Source organism: Nelumbo nucifera, chromosome 7 (genome assembly GCF_055504915.1).
Source record: "Nelumbo nucifera cultivar China Antique chromosome 7, China Antique-T2T, whole genome shotgun sequence".
Lineage (NCBI taxonomy): Eukaryota > Viridiplantae > Streptophyta > Magnoliopsida > Proteales > Nelumbonaceae > Nelumbo > Nelumbo nucifera.
In genome coordinates, this window is record NC_142655.1 from 14,582,881 (window position 1) to 14,598,102 (window position 15,222).

General features: G+C 38.9%; 1 protein-coding gene across 2 annotated transcripts in view; it reads right to left on the bottom strand.

Moving 5' to 3' along the window:
- The window catches only part of KEG (protein kinase KEG), a 49,236-nt gene that overhangs the window by 14,303 nt on the left and 19,711 nt on the right, over nt 1-15,222 (bottom strand). For both annotated transcript variants that reach the window (XM_010278380.3, XM_010278378.3), the window contains exons 8-9: nt 12,554-12,675; nt 12,292-12,426 (exon numbers count right to left, since the gene is read on the bottom strand). In XM_010278380.3, the coding sequence (XP_010276682.1) occupies nt 12,292-12,426; nt 12,554-12,675 (257 nt within the window). The remainder of the gene's footprint in view (nt 1-12,291; nt 12,427-12,553; nt 12,676-15,222) is intronic.

Here is a 15,222-nt window from a genome sequence, read left to right on the forward strand (position 1 = left end):
AGACACGTGGCTACCTATAAAAAAAAAAAAAAAAAAAAAAAAAAAACCTACCCACTTCAAATGATGTGGGCCCATACTAAAATTTCTAACTCAGTTTTCTAATTCAAATAAAAGGCTCACCATAAAGACTTTCAATGGTATGAGTCCCATGCTTCAAATGAAATAGGTCATCAATTACAAATTAAACCTCATTTAATTTCATAATTAAATAAGAAACCAAAATCATATTAATCTCAAACAAAATAATAGGCATAGTTTTGCTGCACTTAGTATAGAGTGATCACTACCTATGATACATGAAAAATCAAGAACAGTCTGAAATAAATAGGTATAAAATAATGAAAATTTTCTGATCATATTTCATTTACTTAAGATAATTGCATACATTATCTCTAGGATTTTAATATATAAAAAACAGAAGGATGCCCTGAATAACCACAGTAGTGTCTCTTGTTGGGAATAATGAGAGAAGGGAGAAAAGAAGATAGACAAGTAAAGACAGAACTAGGAGAGATCATTTTGATCTAACAATATTTATAGTATAACAGGATCTGATAAAAGGCACCACAAGAAGCTGAGTTTAGGAGTAGGGAGATCAAACTAACAAGATTGTAGACAAGAATCCAAAAAAAAAAAAAAATCGAAACACCAAATAAAAACTGAATCAAGGATGATGAACAAAAAATATTGCATTTGTAATAAAATAACTCAAAAAGAACAGTCACAAAAGATCTTAAGTTGATTAATAGATCCAATCCTTTTCTACAAGAAATTCTGGGAACTAATTAAAACAGAACTGTTGAAAGTTTTGGAGGAGTTTCATGAATTGGCTGCTTTAGAGAGAAGTCTGAATGCCACTTTCCTATCTCTGATCCCTAAGAAAAGTGGAGCTAAAGAGATGAAGGATTTTAGGCCATTAAACCTGATTGGTAGTGTATACAAAATCCTAGCCAAAGTACTGGCAACAAGGCTAAGAGCTGTGATGGAATCTCTGATTTCACCTCACCAAGGTGCCTTTGTTCATAATAAACAATTCATGATGGAGTTCTTATTGCAAATGAATTAATTGACTCCAGGTTAAGAAGTGGGAGGAAAGAGCTGATTTGCAAAATTGACTTAGAAAAAGCCTACGATCATGTTAATTGGGCATTCTTAGACTATATGCTGGATAGGATGCATTTTGGTTCAAAATGGAGGAGCTGGATTAAAGTCTGTATCTCAACCTCAAGGTTTTCATTAATAATAAATGGGTCGGTAAAAGGAAACTTCACAAGCTCAAGAGGGCTGAGACAGGGAGACCCGTTACCACCCCTGCATTTTCTAGTTGTGATGGAAGGCCTAAGTAAACTGGTGGGAAGGGCTTCAGATTTGGAGTTTCTAGATGGTTTTGAAGTAAGGCCCAAAAGGACCAAAATCCCCATGTTACAATATGCAGATGATACACTCCTTTTCTGCAATGCTTCAGAGGATCAAATTATAAACCTGAAATATCTACTGTTCTGGTTTGTGATTATTACAGGCCTGAAGGTGACAAAAAGTGAAATAATAGTGGGGGAAGTCCCTAATGTTCATGATTTGGCTGAGCTATTGGGATGCAAAGTGGGAAGCCTGCCCTCAAGTTACTTGGGTCTGCCCCTTAGAGCTAAATGTACTTCCAAAGCTATTTGGGTAACAGTTCTAAAAAGGATGGATAAAAAATTGTCAACTTGGAAGTCAAGGTACCTCTCTAAAGGTGGAAATGTCACACTGATCAAAAGTGTATTAGGTAAGTCTTCCAACTTACCTACCCATTCGAGGTGGCAAAGGAAATGGAGAAAAAGATGAGAAACTTTCTTTGGAAAGGCTGGAAAGAGACTCACAAGTATCATTTAGTGAGCTGGGACCAAATCTGCAAACCACAATCACTAGGTGGTTTAGGGTTAAGACATTTGAAGTTGTTCAACATAGCTTTATTGGGAAGTTGGCTGTGGAGATTCTCAACTGAACCAAATAATCTGTGGAGAAAAGTGATAGAGGAGAAGTATGGCCTAAGGAACAATGGGTGGGATGCTGGACCACCCCCTCAAACCTATGGTTCTGGTCAGACCACTGGATTGGTGACAGGCCCCTAAAGAGATGTTTCCTGATTTATACAATGTGGCCTTAGACAAAGAAGCCTTAGTGGCAGACCCATTCAGACTTCAGGAGAATAGCATGTGTTGGACTCCCTCATTTAGGAGTTTGAATGACTGGGAAATTCAGCAGGTTGCTGACCTTCTCTCTCTGTTACAAAGCCAGCAACTAAATCTCCATTCCCAAGACACAAAAATATGGAAAGGGACCAAAACTGGAGTTTTTCACAGTTAAATCCTTCTATTATAAGCTAGTGAGGACTGAATCTCCTTTTCCTAGTCAGGCCATTTGGAGCAAGGTTCAAAGTATCAACACGTATCGGCCCATATCGGCCGATACGTATCGTATTAGGAGCACCCCGATACACCCCTACCAGGGGGTGGAGGAGCCTTAAACCACCCCCCTGAACCGGTTTTGAAAAAAAGTTAAAAAAAAAAGTACTGGTACCGCCCAATACGCCCCTACTGGTGTATCGGGCGTAATGATATTTAGAACCTTGATTTGGGGGAATCTAGCTCCTACAAAAATTAAGTTCTTTGTTTGGGTTGCAGCTTTGGAGAGATGTTTGTCTAAGGAAATGTTGATAAAAAAAGGAATGAGTATTCCAGATATCAGGTGCTGTCTATGTAATGAGAAGGTGGAGTCAGTTGGACATCTCTTCCTATATTGTAAGTTTAGTACTACAGTATGGAGCCACTTTTTGAAATCCCTGAATCTGAACGGGTGCATGCCAGAATCAGTTAAAGCTCTTCTGGAAGAATAGCAGATTTCTGGACTTTCCAAAAAAGGGAGACTTTGCTGGGCTTCTGTTCCTCCAGCAGTGCTATGGGCTGTGTGGTCAGAAAGAAATAGAAGGCTGTTTGAGAAGAAATCCTCTTCTGAAGCCGAGGTCATTAATTTAGTCATAGATGCCATTAGGAGCTGGTTGTCAATACATTCTGATTTCAAAGATGTTACTTCTGATCATACTTTTTTGAGAGTGGACTTTTTTTGAGGTCCTTTTTTGTACAGATTCTTGTTGTACAAAGGACCAGTTACTAATATAATCATAAAAAAATATCCAATCACTATCAACATTATCATTGTGAGTCTTTTTCTTGTTGCTCTGATGCCATTTGTTGTGAATAATATCACATGTCAACTATTAACTCATTATATAACATTACAAGAAAACCCCCGATGAAACTGATATGACATTAGAGTTTCTGAGTACAAAAAAAGGCCATTATCCATTTTTTATGGTAGATAAACTGAAATTTCATTGCAAACTGAGACAAAGCAAATACAGACAGATACCTACTACCCAATGTTGGTCCCAGCTATCAGGGGTCTTGGGAGGGGTAGACTGGATATGGTCCTAACCTTTGAAAAAACTATGCTGCTGGAAAGACATCATACAGAAAGGGTGATGTGGACACAAAAACAAATTACATGCAGCACTTCAAGTGTACAGCAATAAGCACAAGAAATACCAAACTGGAAACAACAAAACAAGTTGCATTTTTAGGGATTTCAGACCTGAACCTAAGGTAGAACTCCTTCTGAAACAGTTCCGCTACAGTAACAATAGCATCAAGCTGGCCTCCCATGCAGACACGCAGTCATAGAAGGATGGAAAGGTGCCAAAATGGGTCGACTCCTCAAAACCCAAACTCCCAATACTTGAAAACACTAGTTGGGACTGAGCTACAGATCAAACAAAAAAGAAAGAACTAAAAGACCCCTACAGAAATAACCCCCTTCTCTTTTATAAAGACTCAACGCTTGCTGGAGAAGCCAATTAAAATATTTAAAAATGTGCCCCTAGAATGTTTCCCTTTCCAAGCAACTCCTTAAGAACAAAGTTAACTTCAAACAAACCCCCAAAAGATAACTTTTGTTACAAAAAGACCTAAGAGACCAAAACCCAACAGATGTGCACCCAACTACCCCTGACCAGAATCTGAATTATAAAATGACGAAAATACACCTGGACCCAAATTGTCAACAAAGCTACCCAAAAACAACAATTTGGGATCCTACTACAAAAAAAAACATGCAAAACAGAATACATTCACATTTTTTCTTTTTCTTTCTTTTCTTTTTTTGGCCTCACCAAAGGGTTTTGACCAATCAAAACCCCCTGTGATTTTTGATAAACACCACCTGATTGATTACCTCTTTTATGATACCGAATGAGAGGTTACAAGTTCCCGGTATCATAACCTAGGAATGGCAATTTTGTGGGAATTTTAGGGTACCCAACCCTAATAGGACCCATTTATCAAAACCCAAACCCAAACCTAATTTCAAACTCATCTATCTATATATATATATATTCATTAAAAAAATCGGGTCCCTAAAAACACCTGCAAATAGGTGTATCAGGTACCTAAAGATACAATACGATACGCCCGATACAGGGCATGTATTGTATTGATACTTTGAACCTTGATTGGAAAAAGGGTTAACAGAGGAAGCAAACCCTTGCCCTTGTATCCCATTATAGACATCTTTAGCACTGGCCTACCACACCATTTTTACTTAGAGGAGCATCACATTTTATTTATGTGATGTAAAATTGGGTGCAAGGTTCAAAGTATCAAAAAATGCAAAGAATATTGAAGAGACAATTTAAATAAATGTATCCAAATCATGATACAAGTAGAAAGCCTTATGTGCTGATTTCAGCCAAGCTTCTTGTGAAAGGAAGAGGAGAAAGTTGGGGGTTTCAGCAATAGACAGAGGAAAGGGAAGAAAAGGAGAAGGTCGACTAGGATAGTGATACATAACCCTAGCCGCCAGCCCCTCATTCTATTTATAATTAACTTAAATATGGGATATTACAAAGATGCCCCTAGTAGGGCGGCAACTCAACTAAGTACTTACAATTCTTTTAAAAATAAAAGACTAATGGGCCCAAGGCCCAACAACTTCTTAATTTAAAAGAAAACAAACTAAACATAAATCGGCCCAACATAAATCAGCCCACTCAACACTCCCCCTCAAGTTGGGAATAGATGTCACACATTCCCAACTTGTGTAGATCATGTTCCGGCTTATTCTTCGCAACACCTTTTGTGAGAACATCAGCAAGCTGCAGATCAGAAGAAATGTATGGAAGACAAACTTCTCCAAAAGTTACCCTTTCTCTGATAAAATGTCTATCTACTTCAATGTGCTTAGTTCGGTCATGTTGGACTGGATTATGGGCAATATTGATTGCTGCCTGGTTATCGCAGTATAGCATCATAGGTTCTTCTGCCTGTACACCGATTTCTTCTAATAGAGAACGAATCCAGAGAAGTTCTGAAACTCCATGTGCCATGGCCCTATATTCCACTTCTGCACTTGATATTGCCACAACTGTTTGTTTTTTACTCTTCCATGAGACTAGGTTACCCCCAACTAGGGTGCACACTCCTGAAGTTGATCTTCTGTCATCAAGGCATCCTGCCCAATCCGCATCTGTATAGGTCTCTAGCTTCAGTTGTCCATGATCAGTAAACAATATGCCTCTGCCTGGACGTCCCTTCAACTATGCAAGGATCCTATCAACTGCCTTCCAGTGCTGATCTCATGGAGCATGCATGTATTGACTCACTACACTTACTGCATAAGAGATGTCCGGCCTTGTCATACACAAGTATAGTAGCTGATCCACAAGTCTTTGGTATCTCCCAAGGTCCTTCACGGGTTCACCTTCCGATGCACTGATTCTATGGTTCTGATCAATGGGGGTGCTATCTGCCTTTGTTCCAAGCTTCCCTGTCTCTTGGAGAAGGTCCAAGACATACTTCCTTTGAGAGATAAAAATTCCATGTTTCGATCTTGCAACTTCAATGCCTAAGAAGTATCTTAGTTCTCCAAGATCCTTAATCTCAAATTCCTTATACAGGTTCCTCTTCAGACTATCAATCTCACTCAGATCATTCCTAGTGACAACAATGTCATCCACATAAACAATTAGGATTTACACCAAAGATCCCTTGTGCTTCACAAACAAGGTGTGATCAGATTGAGTTTGAGTGTAGCCAAAAACAATCAGGGCCTTTCTGAATCTGTCAAACCATGCTCTAGGAGATTGTTTCAAGCCATATAGTGACTTCTTCAGCTTGCACACCTTTCCCTTTTCAGCATTATCATAAAAACCAGCTGGAAGATCCATATACACCTCTTCTTGCAGATCCCCATTTAGGATAGCATTCTTTACATCCAGTTGGAACAAGGGCCAAGAGTATGAGGCAGCAAGAGAAAGGAGTATCCGAATAGAGGTCATCTTTGCAACTAGCGCAAATGTCTCTAGATAATCAATGCCATAGGCCTGTGTGTACCCTTTTGCAACAAGTCTTGCCTTGTACCTCTCTATACTTCCATCTGCCTTATACTTTACTGTGTAAACCCATCTGCATCCAACTGTCTCCTTGCCTTCTAGTAGGTCCACAATCTCCCATGTCTGATTCTTAATCAAAGCCTCCATCTCTTCCTGCATAGCTGTCTTCCACTCAGGTTTGGAGAGAACCTCACTAACACCCTTGGGTATAGACACTAAATCAAGAGAAGAGAGAAAAGCACGGTAGGAAGGAGAAAGTCCACTGTAGGATAAGTACTGTGAGATACAATGAACAGTGCACTTTTTCTTCCCTTTTCTAAGAGCAATAGGGAGATCAAGGTTATCTGTAACAGTGTCAGTAGGATCAATGGGAACTGAAATAGTGGGATCAAGAGGAATACCTGAATCTGTATCAATCGAATCTGGAGTCTCCAAGGGATCGACAGGAAGTGATGTGAGTTCTGCTGTAGTGGAATCAACCGCCTTATGAAGTCTCTGCCGCGAGTAATCCTGTGAAATGGAACGCAAAGGAGGTGGCAAGGTGGGTGACATCGGGTGGTGGTCAAGCATAGGAGTAGACACAGGAACGGGAATTGGGAGAGGGATAGACTACTGACTTACTTCCCCAAAACACTCCCCCTGAGAAGGATCCTTTGAGAAAAAGTACGTAGATTCATAGGTAACATCCATAGTAACATACCGGTTCCCAGAGACTGGATCATAGCAGCAGTACCCTTTCTGATTCTCTGCATATCTAAGGAAAACACATTTCTTTGCCTTGGGATCAAGCTTCGAACGATAAGGGCCAAGAATATGTGCAAAGCAGACACATCCAAACACCCTTAGAAAAATATGAAACATCTCCCCCTGAGGAAAAAGAAGGCTGAATGGGGTCCTGAATCCGAGTACACGAGAGGGCACTCTGTTAATCAGATGTACTGCTGTGAGAACTGCATCACCCCAAAAACGAACCGGAACTGTGGCTGTGATCATCATGCTTATTGCCGTCTCAACGATGTGTCTGTTCTTCCTCTCTGCAACACCATTCTGGTGTGAACTATAGAAGCAACTGCTTTGATGGACAACACCATACTCCAACGGATATGAGGCAAGATGCCTCTCAAAATATTCCCTAGCATTGTCAGATCTGAACATCTTTATTCTTGTCCCAAACTGTGTTAGTACCATCTAGTGGAATTGCCTCACCAAGGATGGTACTTCATCGCGTGATTTTTTTTATCAATAACACTTTCATTAAATCATCAATAGAAGATTTACAAAATGAAGACAAACACGCTTATCGTGTGATTTCATCAGGTAAATCCAGGAAAATCGAGAGAAATCATCCACAAATAGGAGAAAATAGCGATAGCCGCCCATAGAGGGAACATGATAAGGGCCCCACACATCCGAATGAATAACATCAAAGGGACAACATCTTTTATTACTAGGTTTAAAGGAGTGTCTACAATGCTTTCCAAGTTCACAACCCTCACACTTCAAACTTGACAGACTCACAGACTCAAATAGTTTTGGAAACAAACAACTCAAAGAAGAAAAGGATAAATGACCCATACGATTGTGCCAAAGCATAATCTGACCCACAGATTTTGACTCACTATCTCTGCAAACATGATGGCTTTGGTGAAGAGGGAGAGCATCCAGGAGGTAGATTCCATTCACTTCACAACCACTCCCAATCGTCCTCTTTGAATCCAGATCCTGCAAAATACAGTGTCCAAGAGAAAAAATCACTGAGCAATTCAGATTCTTAGTCAAACTACTAACAGATAACAAATTAGTGCTCAATCTAGGAACATGGAGGACAGAGGGTAAGCAAATAGAATCATTAATCTTGACAAATCCCTTCCCAGCAATAAGAACATGGGATCCATTAGTTGTGGAGACCCTATCTCTGCCAGAATAGAGCTGATAAGAGGAGAAAATAGTAGAGCAATGGGTCATATGCTCTGAGGCTCCAGAGTCTATAATCCAATGAGATCTCTCCTTACCTGAAGCAGAAACATAGTTTGCAGTGACATGTAAACTACCTGTGTGGGCAAAGGAGGTAGAGTGAGCTCCACCTGTGCTACATGTACCTTGTTGTCCGTTTACGGCTGAACTGGAACTAGCTGTATCCCTCTGATTCAGAAGTAACCCAAACCTCTCAAGCTCGGCCCTTACTGCAGCAGCTGCAACGGACTCCAAAGCAGCTATAGTAGGGGGGCGGAGTATCACCGGTAACTGCCATGCGCGCATTTCCTTTCTTATTCTTCAATCTGGTCGGCACAAGATGTGGGTGAAGCTTCCAACAAGTGTCTCTTGTATGCTTAGGCTTCTTATAGTAGTCACAGACCAAATCCCTTTTGTCTTCCTTTTTGTTTTCATTGCCATTCTGTTTAAATTTCACAGCACTTACCATAGCAGACTGATCAGAACTGAGATTTTTCATCATTACATCCCTCCTACACTCCTCTCCTGACACAAAGGCATATGCTTGGGAGAGAGTGACATTGTCCCTAGAAAGAAGATGCTGTCGTGCAATGTCATACTCAGGGTTAAGGCCAGCAAGGAATTCGAACACCCTATACTTCTCTAAATGTCTTTGATAGGTAGCTGCATCCTTGGTGGTTTCCCAAGCAAAGGTCTCTAGATGGTCGATCTCCTGCCACAGGGTCTTAAGGACTGAAAAATAGGCTGCAACAGATCTATCTCCCTGCCTTGTGGCAATAATTTGATTTCTCAGTTGATAAGCCCTAGCAACATTCTCCCTTTGTGATTAGGTTTCTGCAACCCCATCCCATATCTCCTTAGTAGTGTTTGCCCATAAAAAATTTTTACTTATATGTGACAACATAGAATTACACAACCATGTCATTACCATATAATTTTCCTGCACCCACCGGGAGTTGCCAGTTTCGGGTTTTACCTCTTCAACAGTAATATACCCCAATTTTCCACGAGCCCCAATGGCCATCTTTGCAGATTGAGACCATTCCAAGTAGTTTGTACCATCCAACCTAACTGTAGTAATGGTCCCAGCTCCGAAGGGGTCTCCAGCACCTCCTCCCACTAGTCTCATTTTATTCCCGAGCTTATATTCAACTTTGTGTCCCTCCATGTGTCTCAAAAGAGGTGCAAAAAACAACCAAAAAATGCAGCAAGAACAAAAAGAATACCTTCTGAAACCAACGACACTCCTTTGGTGTCCTAGACTTTCTTCCCACGAAAGATTCCTTTTCGGTGAGATGGGAGAAGAGAGAGAAAAAGCAACTGCCCTCTCTAGAAGCCTCCAAACCACATGGAAGTTGAATCGCTCCTTACAAAAAACCCAGAGGAACCCTAAAAAATTAGGGCGCCACTACCTAGGTCAAAATTGAAGAGTCCAACAAAATCAGGACTCTTCCCCTTTCTCCAGTTTTTCCTGATTCTGATGAGAAACCCTAGACCAGATACAGGGCATACAGATCCATCAAGAAAATCCAAAAACTGGGCTTACCTGAGAGCTTCGATCAGCCTCTTAAATCTCCATGCAGTCGGCCGATCTAGGGCTGCAAGAGTGAATCTCTTCAAGAACCTTCAACCTGCTCTGATACCAAGTAGAAAGCCTTATGTGCTGATTTCGGCCAAGCTTCTTGTGAAAGGAAGAGGAGAAAGTTGGGGGTTTCAGCAATAGACAGAGGAAAGGGAAGAAAAGGAGAAGAAGGTCGACTAGGATAGTGATACATAACCCTAGTAGGGCGACAATTCAACTAAGTACTTACAATTCTTTTAAAAATAAAAGACTAATGGACCCAAGGCCCAACAACTTCTTAATTTAAAAGAAAACAAACTAAACATAAATCGGCCCAACATAAATCAGCCCACTCAACAATACACTTGGATATGCACGGATACGGTGGCAAAATGAAGATACACATGGATACACCATGGAAATTCAAATATACATTAAAAATAAATGAATTATATATCATCTACACCTCTAATAACCATACATAAGAAACATGTATCTTAATAGTTTATGACTTTATGTGAAGTGTAATTTTAGCAAAATGTGAAGTGTAAACTATCAAAATATCCCAAGGAAATGATGTCATAGTAAAAAATTACATTCTCATATGAAATTAGTCATCCAAAAAAATTTCTTCAATGGACAATTGCGATTATAGAGGCAAAAGCATTTAGAGCTGTTTTGATTATGGCTCGAAACCCAGATATCTAAAAATGAATTTTTTGTACTTTAACACATGGATATAATATGGTGCTTATCAAATGCTAATTTAGCAAGATAATGTGGAGTGGTCAGGGCTTTAAAAGCACAAGGTGCAAGAAAGCACAAGGGTCATTTTGCACCCGCGGCACAATGCACAAGGTGAGGCATGCACCTTTTTGAATGAAGGTGAAAAAAAAATAAAAAAGGCAAGTTTTTCAAAAAACCAAAAAATATAAAAAATTCAAACTATTAAAAATATTAAACACAATATTAATTAAAAATATAAACTTAACTTTAAAAAATAATTAAAAACTATTATCTCAAATTAAAATCACAAACATAATATGTAAAATATATTTAAAATGAAAACTTAAAAAATCAAGCATAACATATAAAACATATTCAAGCATGTAAACTCTTAATCACTTAATTTTTTTCCCAATTGCATTACTTCAAATAACTAATGTGATGTTAAACATTATGCATTCCTAATTCTACAAGCCGCCTTTGTACCAAGCCCCTCGAGGCAAGCCCAAACAAGTCCATATCAAGGTCTTAAATTCTTAATCCCTATAAAAAAGGTTTTATAACTTTTAAGTGTCTTTTAAAAATATCTATTATTAGGATGAATAAATGAGCAAAATGAGCAAATATGGGGTTTCGGAGCTTTGGTACAAAAAAAAAAAAAAAAAAAACAGAAGAAAATGCACAAGTTCTCAAAAGACACATGCCTAGGCTAAAGTGCAAGGTGCACCAAGCGCACACCTTTTGAAAGTGTTGTGCCTAGGACCTAGGCGAGGCAAATTACCCTAAAATGGACCTCGACTATGCGCCTAGGTGCACCTTTTAAACCACTGGGAATGGTTTGGTGGTTAGAATATTTATGTTTCAATTAAGAAACCTAGGTTCAAATACTCAAACAACATAGTTGTTTTATGTAGGGTTGATTTTAAATAAACTTCAATGGAATTAATTGAGCTAATTATGAGATATAAATAATTAGTGGAACTAATTAATGTTATAGGTGGTGTGTTAAATAAGGTTGGTTATGCAGTTAATTATGGTAAATGGAATGTTAAATATAATCAATTGTAGTGAGTTTAGTGGGCATTAATTAAGGTAAATAAAATTAAATTTCAAATTTGAAAAATGATAACAATAATATGATATGTCAAATGATAATTGGGTGAGACAGGTTTGGGAAATTGAGAGGAAAAGTTAAATGGGTTTAAGATCAAGGGTACCTAGATGGGTTCAAGAATGGGAAGAGCAATTTTCGTGGGTACCCTACCCGTTGCCATCCCTAGTAGAACCTCCTAACCTTTGGTAGTTTTTACACAAAGTGGCCACTCTCAGACTCGATCATGCATTCTCACACTTGCCCGCCCAAAATTTTACCATTTAACCAAGTAATGGCTATGGCCCCATGTTTCTAACTAGACCTGTTCATGGGCTGGGCTCGGGTTCAGGTTTTGCCAAAATTTGAATGGGGCCCAGCCCGAAGCAGTGTAAAGCCAAAACCGATGGGCTCCCCATGAACAGGTCTATTTCTGACTACATATTTTTTTTCTTAAAGCACAACTTTTACAAAAAAAAAATAAATAAATGAAAGTGAGTTCATAGGAAGGATGACAACAATTTAACTGAGACTAACCTGCAAATTACAATTTGCTCCAGAAGATAAGAGCAAGCCAACACATGATTTTGCACCTCTGGCTAGTGCAACATGAAGAGGTACCGTATTATGGACATTCCTGATGTTTACGTCAACTCCAGCATCAAGAATAATCTACTCAAAAATGCCAAAATATCTCAAGTAAATAAGACGTCTGCAAGGAGAATTTGACTATATATCTTAAGGAAAATAAAAGCATAATGTTGCTAGATTCCAGAAATTGGGAAGACATTTGGCTTACCTTGACCAACTCAACATCATTAGCCATAGCTGCTGAATGCAAAGCTGTCCGCCCGTGTTGTGAGTCCTGGGCAGTTGGGTCTGCTCCAGCAGCTAGCAATATTCTCACCAATTCTCGACCCTCTGAATAGAATGAAATTAAAAGGGATAAATAAGAACAATGAAAAACAGAAAATGGAATAGGGGTAAAGAAAGTAAGATAAGTGGTTATCCTAACAAGTGCAAGGCAATGACTAATGGAAATGGATTTCCTTCCAAAAGGCAGTCAAGTATTTAAAAAAAAAAAAAAAACTCTACTCCTTTAATGTTATCTACACCTCTTGCCTTTTTTTTTGAGCTTGATATGTTTCATAACTTTTGAATATCATATCTAGAATATAAGTTTATTGTCATATAAAATGCCTCTAAGCATTTGCAAACTGCCATCTGGTACCTTGAATATCCAGCTCTATAAGATATGTTCATGTACAAGTTACTATGTTCAAGTCATAAAGATATCAAATTACTTTTCCCCCAGGTTTGGTGGAGGTGTTAAGAAAAAACCTGGGCTTCTAACCCACCTTCAGCTCCAACTACTGACCACTAAACAACTTTCATATCCAAAAATACAATGGATATCAAATATAACCATTTCTGAAAGATAACAAGTTTTAGTAGCTATTGAGAGGAAAAGAAAATACAAACATGGGGACTAGACAAAAGAAACAAAAAGAGGGCTGACCCAGAACCAAAAACAAGCAACTGCTTTGGCCCTGTACAAAGATTTACAACTATGCAGCCCAGAGCATCAAGCCTGAAACCACCAATACCAATCACTAACCTGAGACCTCCTAGATACCAAATCCCTCCAATAAAGCAACCCCAATATCACAGGTTTCCCCAGCCACCTACTTCAAATTCAAACAAAAGATAAGATTCTAACAACCTACCTTCTCCCTATATCCCTACTTCCTGAGAGAACTGATCAGTCCCCTATTCTGGTAATGAATGCTCTAGAAGAATGTATGAGTGCAAATAATCGTTTTTTTTTTTTGGATGACAAAAAAAATATATATTGCTTTGGCAAACCTAAGTCAACAATGAGAAAAAATGAAATAATAGCCATCAAATGAAATAAACAAATGAGATAACAATGCACATGAACTGTGTCTAGCATCTCTTATTATAAGCTAGAACCAGCTACCATTCCCAATCAATGTTTGTTACAATGATACAATCCCCTCCCATGAGGAACATTTCCACAAAACAATTTATCTTTGTTTCCCCAGTAGAGTGTAGCTCTTAGCTCCATAACCAAGGATACAATTTTCCTCATGATATATCCGCATTTCCATGATCCTATAGTACAGTTTTTGAGCCAACCCACTATCACCTTTTTTCTGATCAATAACTTTTAAGATTTCATTAGATTATGCAAGAAATAGAAGGTACAATACATAGAAGTACAGCACAAAGACTGCGACTGTAAGAGATAAAACCTCTTATCTCTCCCCCATCCACCCCAAATCCCTTGCACCTGTGCCCGGAACAAAGAATCTCTCCCCACCCCCTGTTTAGCTAGAGTATCAGCTACAGAATTAGCATCTCTCTTAACCCATCCAACTCTTAGTTCCATATCTTTGGTTAGCCACTTGATTGTTTGTTGAAGAGCCACACTTTCATCTCCTCTTCTTGCAACCAATTGATTTGCAGCTTGGAGTCTCCCTCCACAAATAATTTAGTAATGCCCCTCATCCTTGCCTTTGATATGCCTTCTACCACAGCCATCACCTCTGCTCTCAAAGAGTCTCCCTCCCCAACTGGCCCAGAGTATAATGCAATGAATTTTCCCTCCTCATCTCTAAATACACCTCCTATACCTGAACATCCTGGATTACCCAAACTGCAATCATCAAAATTTAATTTTACAAACCACTACCACCTTTGAGTAACTTACTCTCCTTCTACCAGTAAGTTCTGGATATAATTCAGCCCTTGTTGAACCCCCCCCCCCCGTCCTATAGGTCCAGAATTAGTGGTCAAGATTATACTATGACAGTTCCTGGGAACTCCCTCAAACTCCTATCAGTCTCTTTTAATTTTGAATCATTATATAAAGATGATAGGCATAAACAACACTTTTTGCCAAAGATTTTTTTGTGTAGTATCTCCTTATATAAGTGCAAGATATACATCCAATAGGCGCTTCTTGCTATCTGTTGCAAGAAACAGTGGGTGGATCCAAGTGGCCCTCGGAGCTTGATCTTCTCATGGCCATCTAAAAGTTTCAGTCACTTGTATAATTGAAGGTGGAATCTTTTGCAATATGTTGGACTGTATGGAAAGAGTGCAGCACCAAAATCTTTCAAAGAAGAGTTGCCACTAAGGAATATGTTATGGGGAAGGTAGAAAGATCTAATTTATCAAAAAAAAAGGTAAAAAGATCTAAGATCCAGTGGTCAAGCCACTGCAAGGAGTTTGTGGGTTTCAAATATCATCAGCATTTTAGCAACCACTAGAAGCATAACATTTTCAATGGTAAAGAATCAACTTTTTTTGGGCAATGGACACTTGTTATAGTTATACTCATTACACAATATGGTCAGAAATATGATGCCTGTACACGTTTGTGCTTGAGGGAGTCTCACCCTCATATTATTAATACAAATATTGCACTCACTTGTCAAAAAA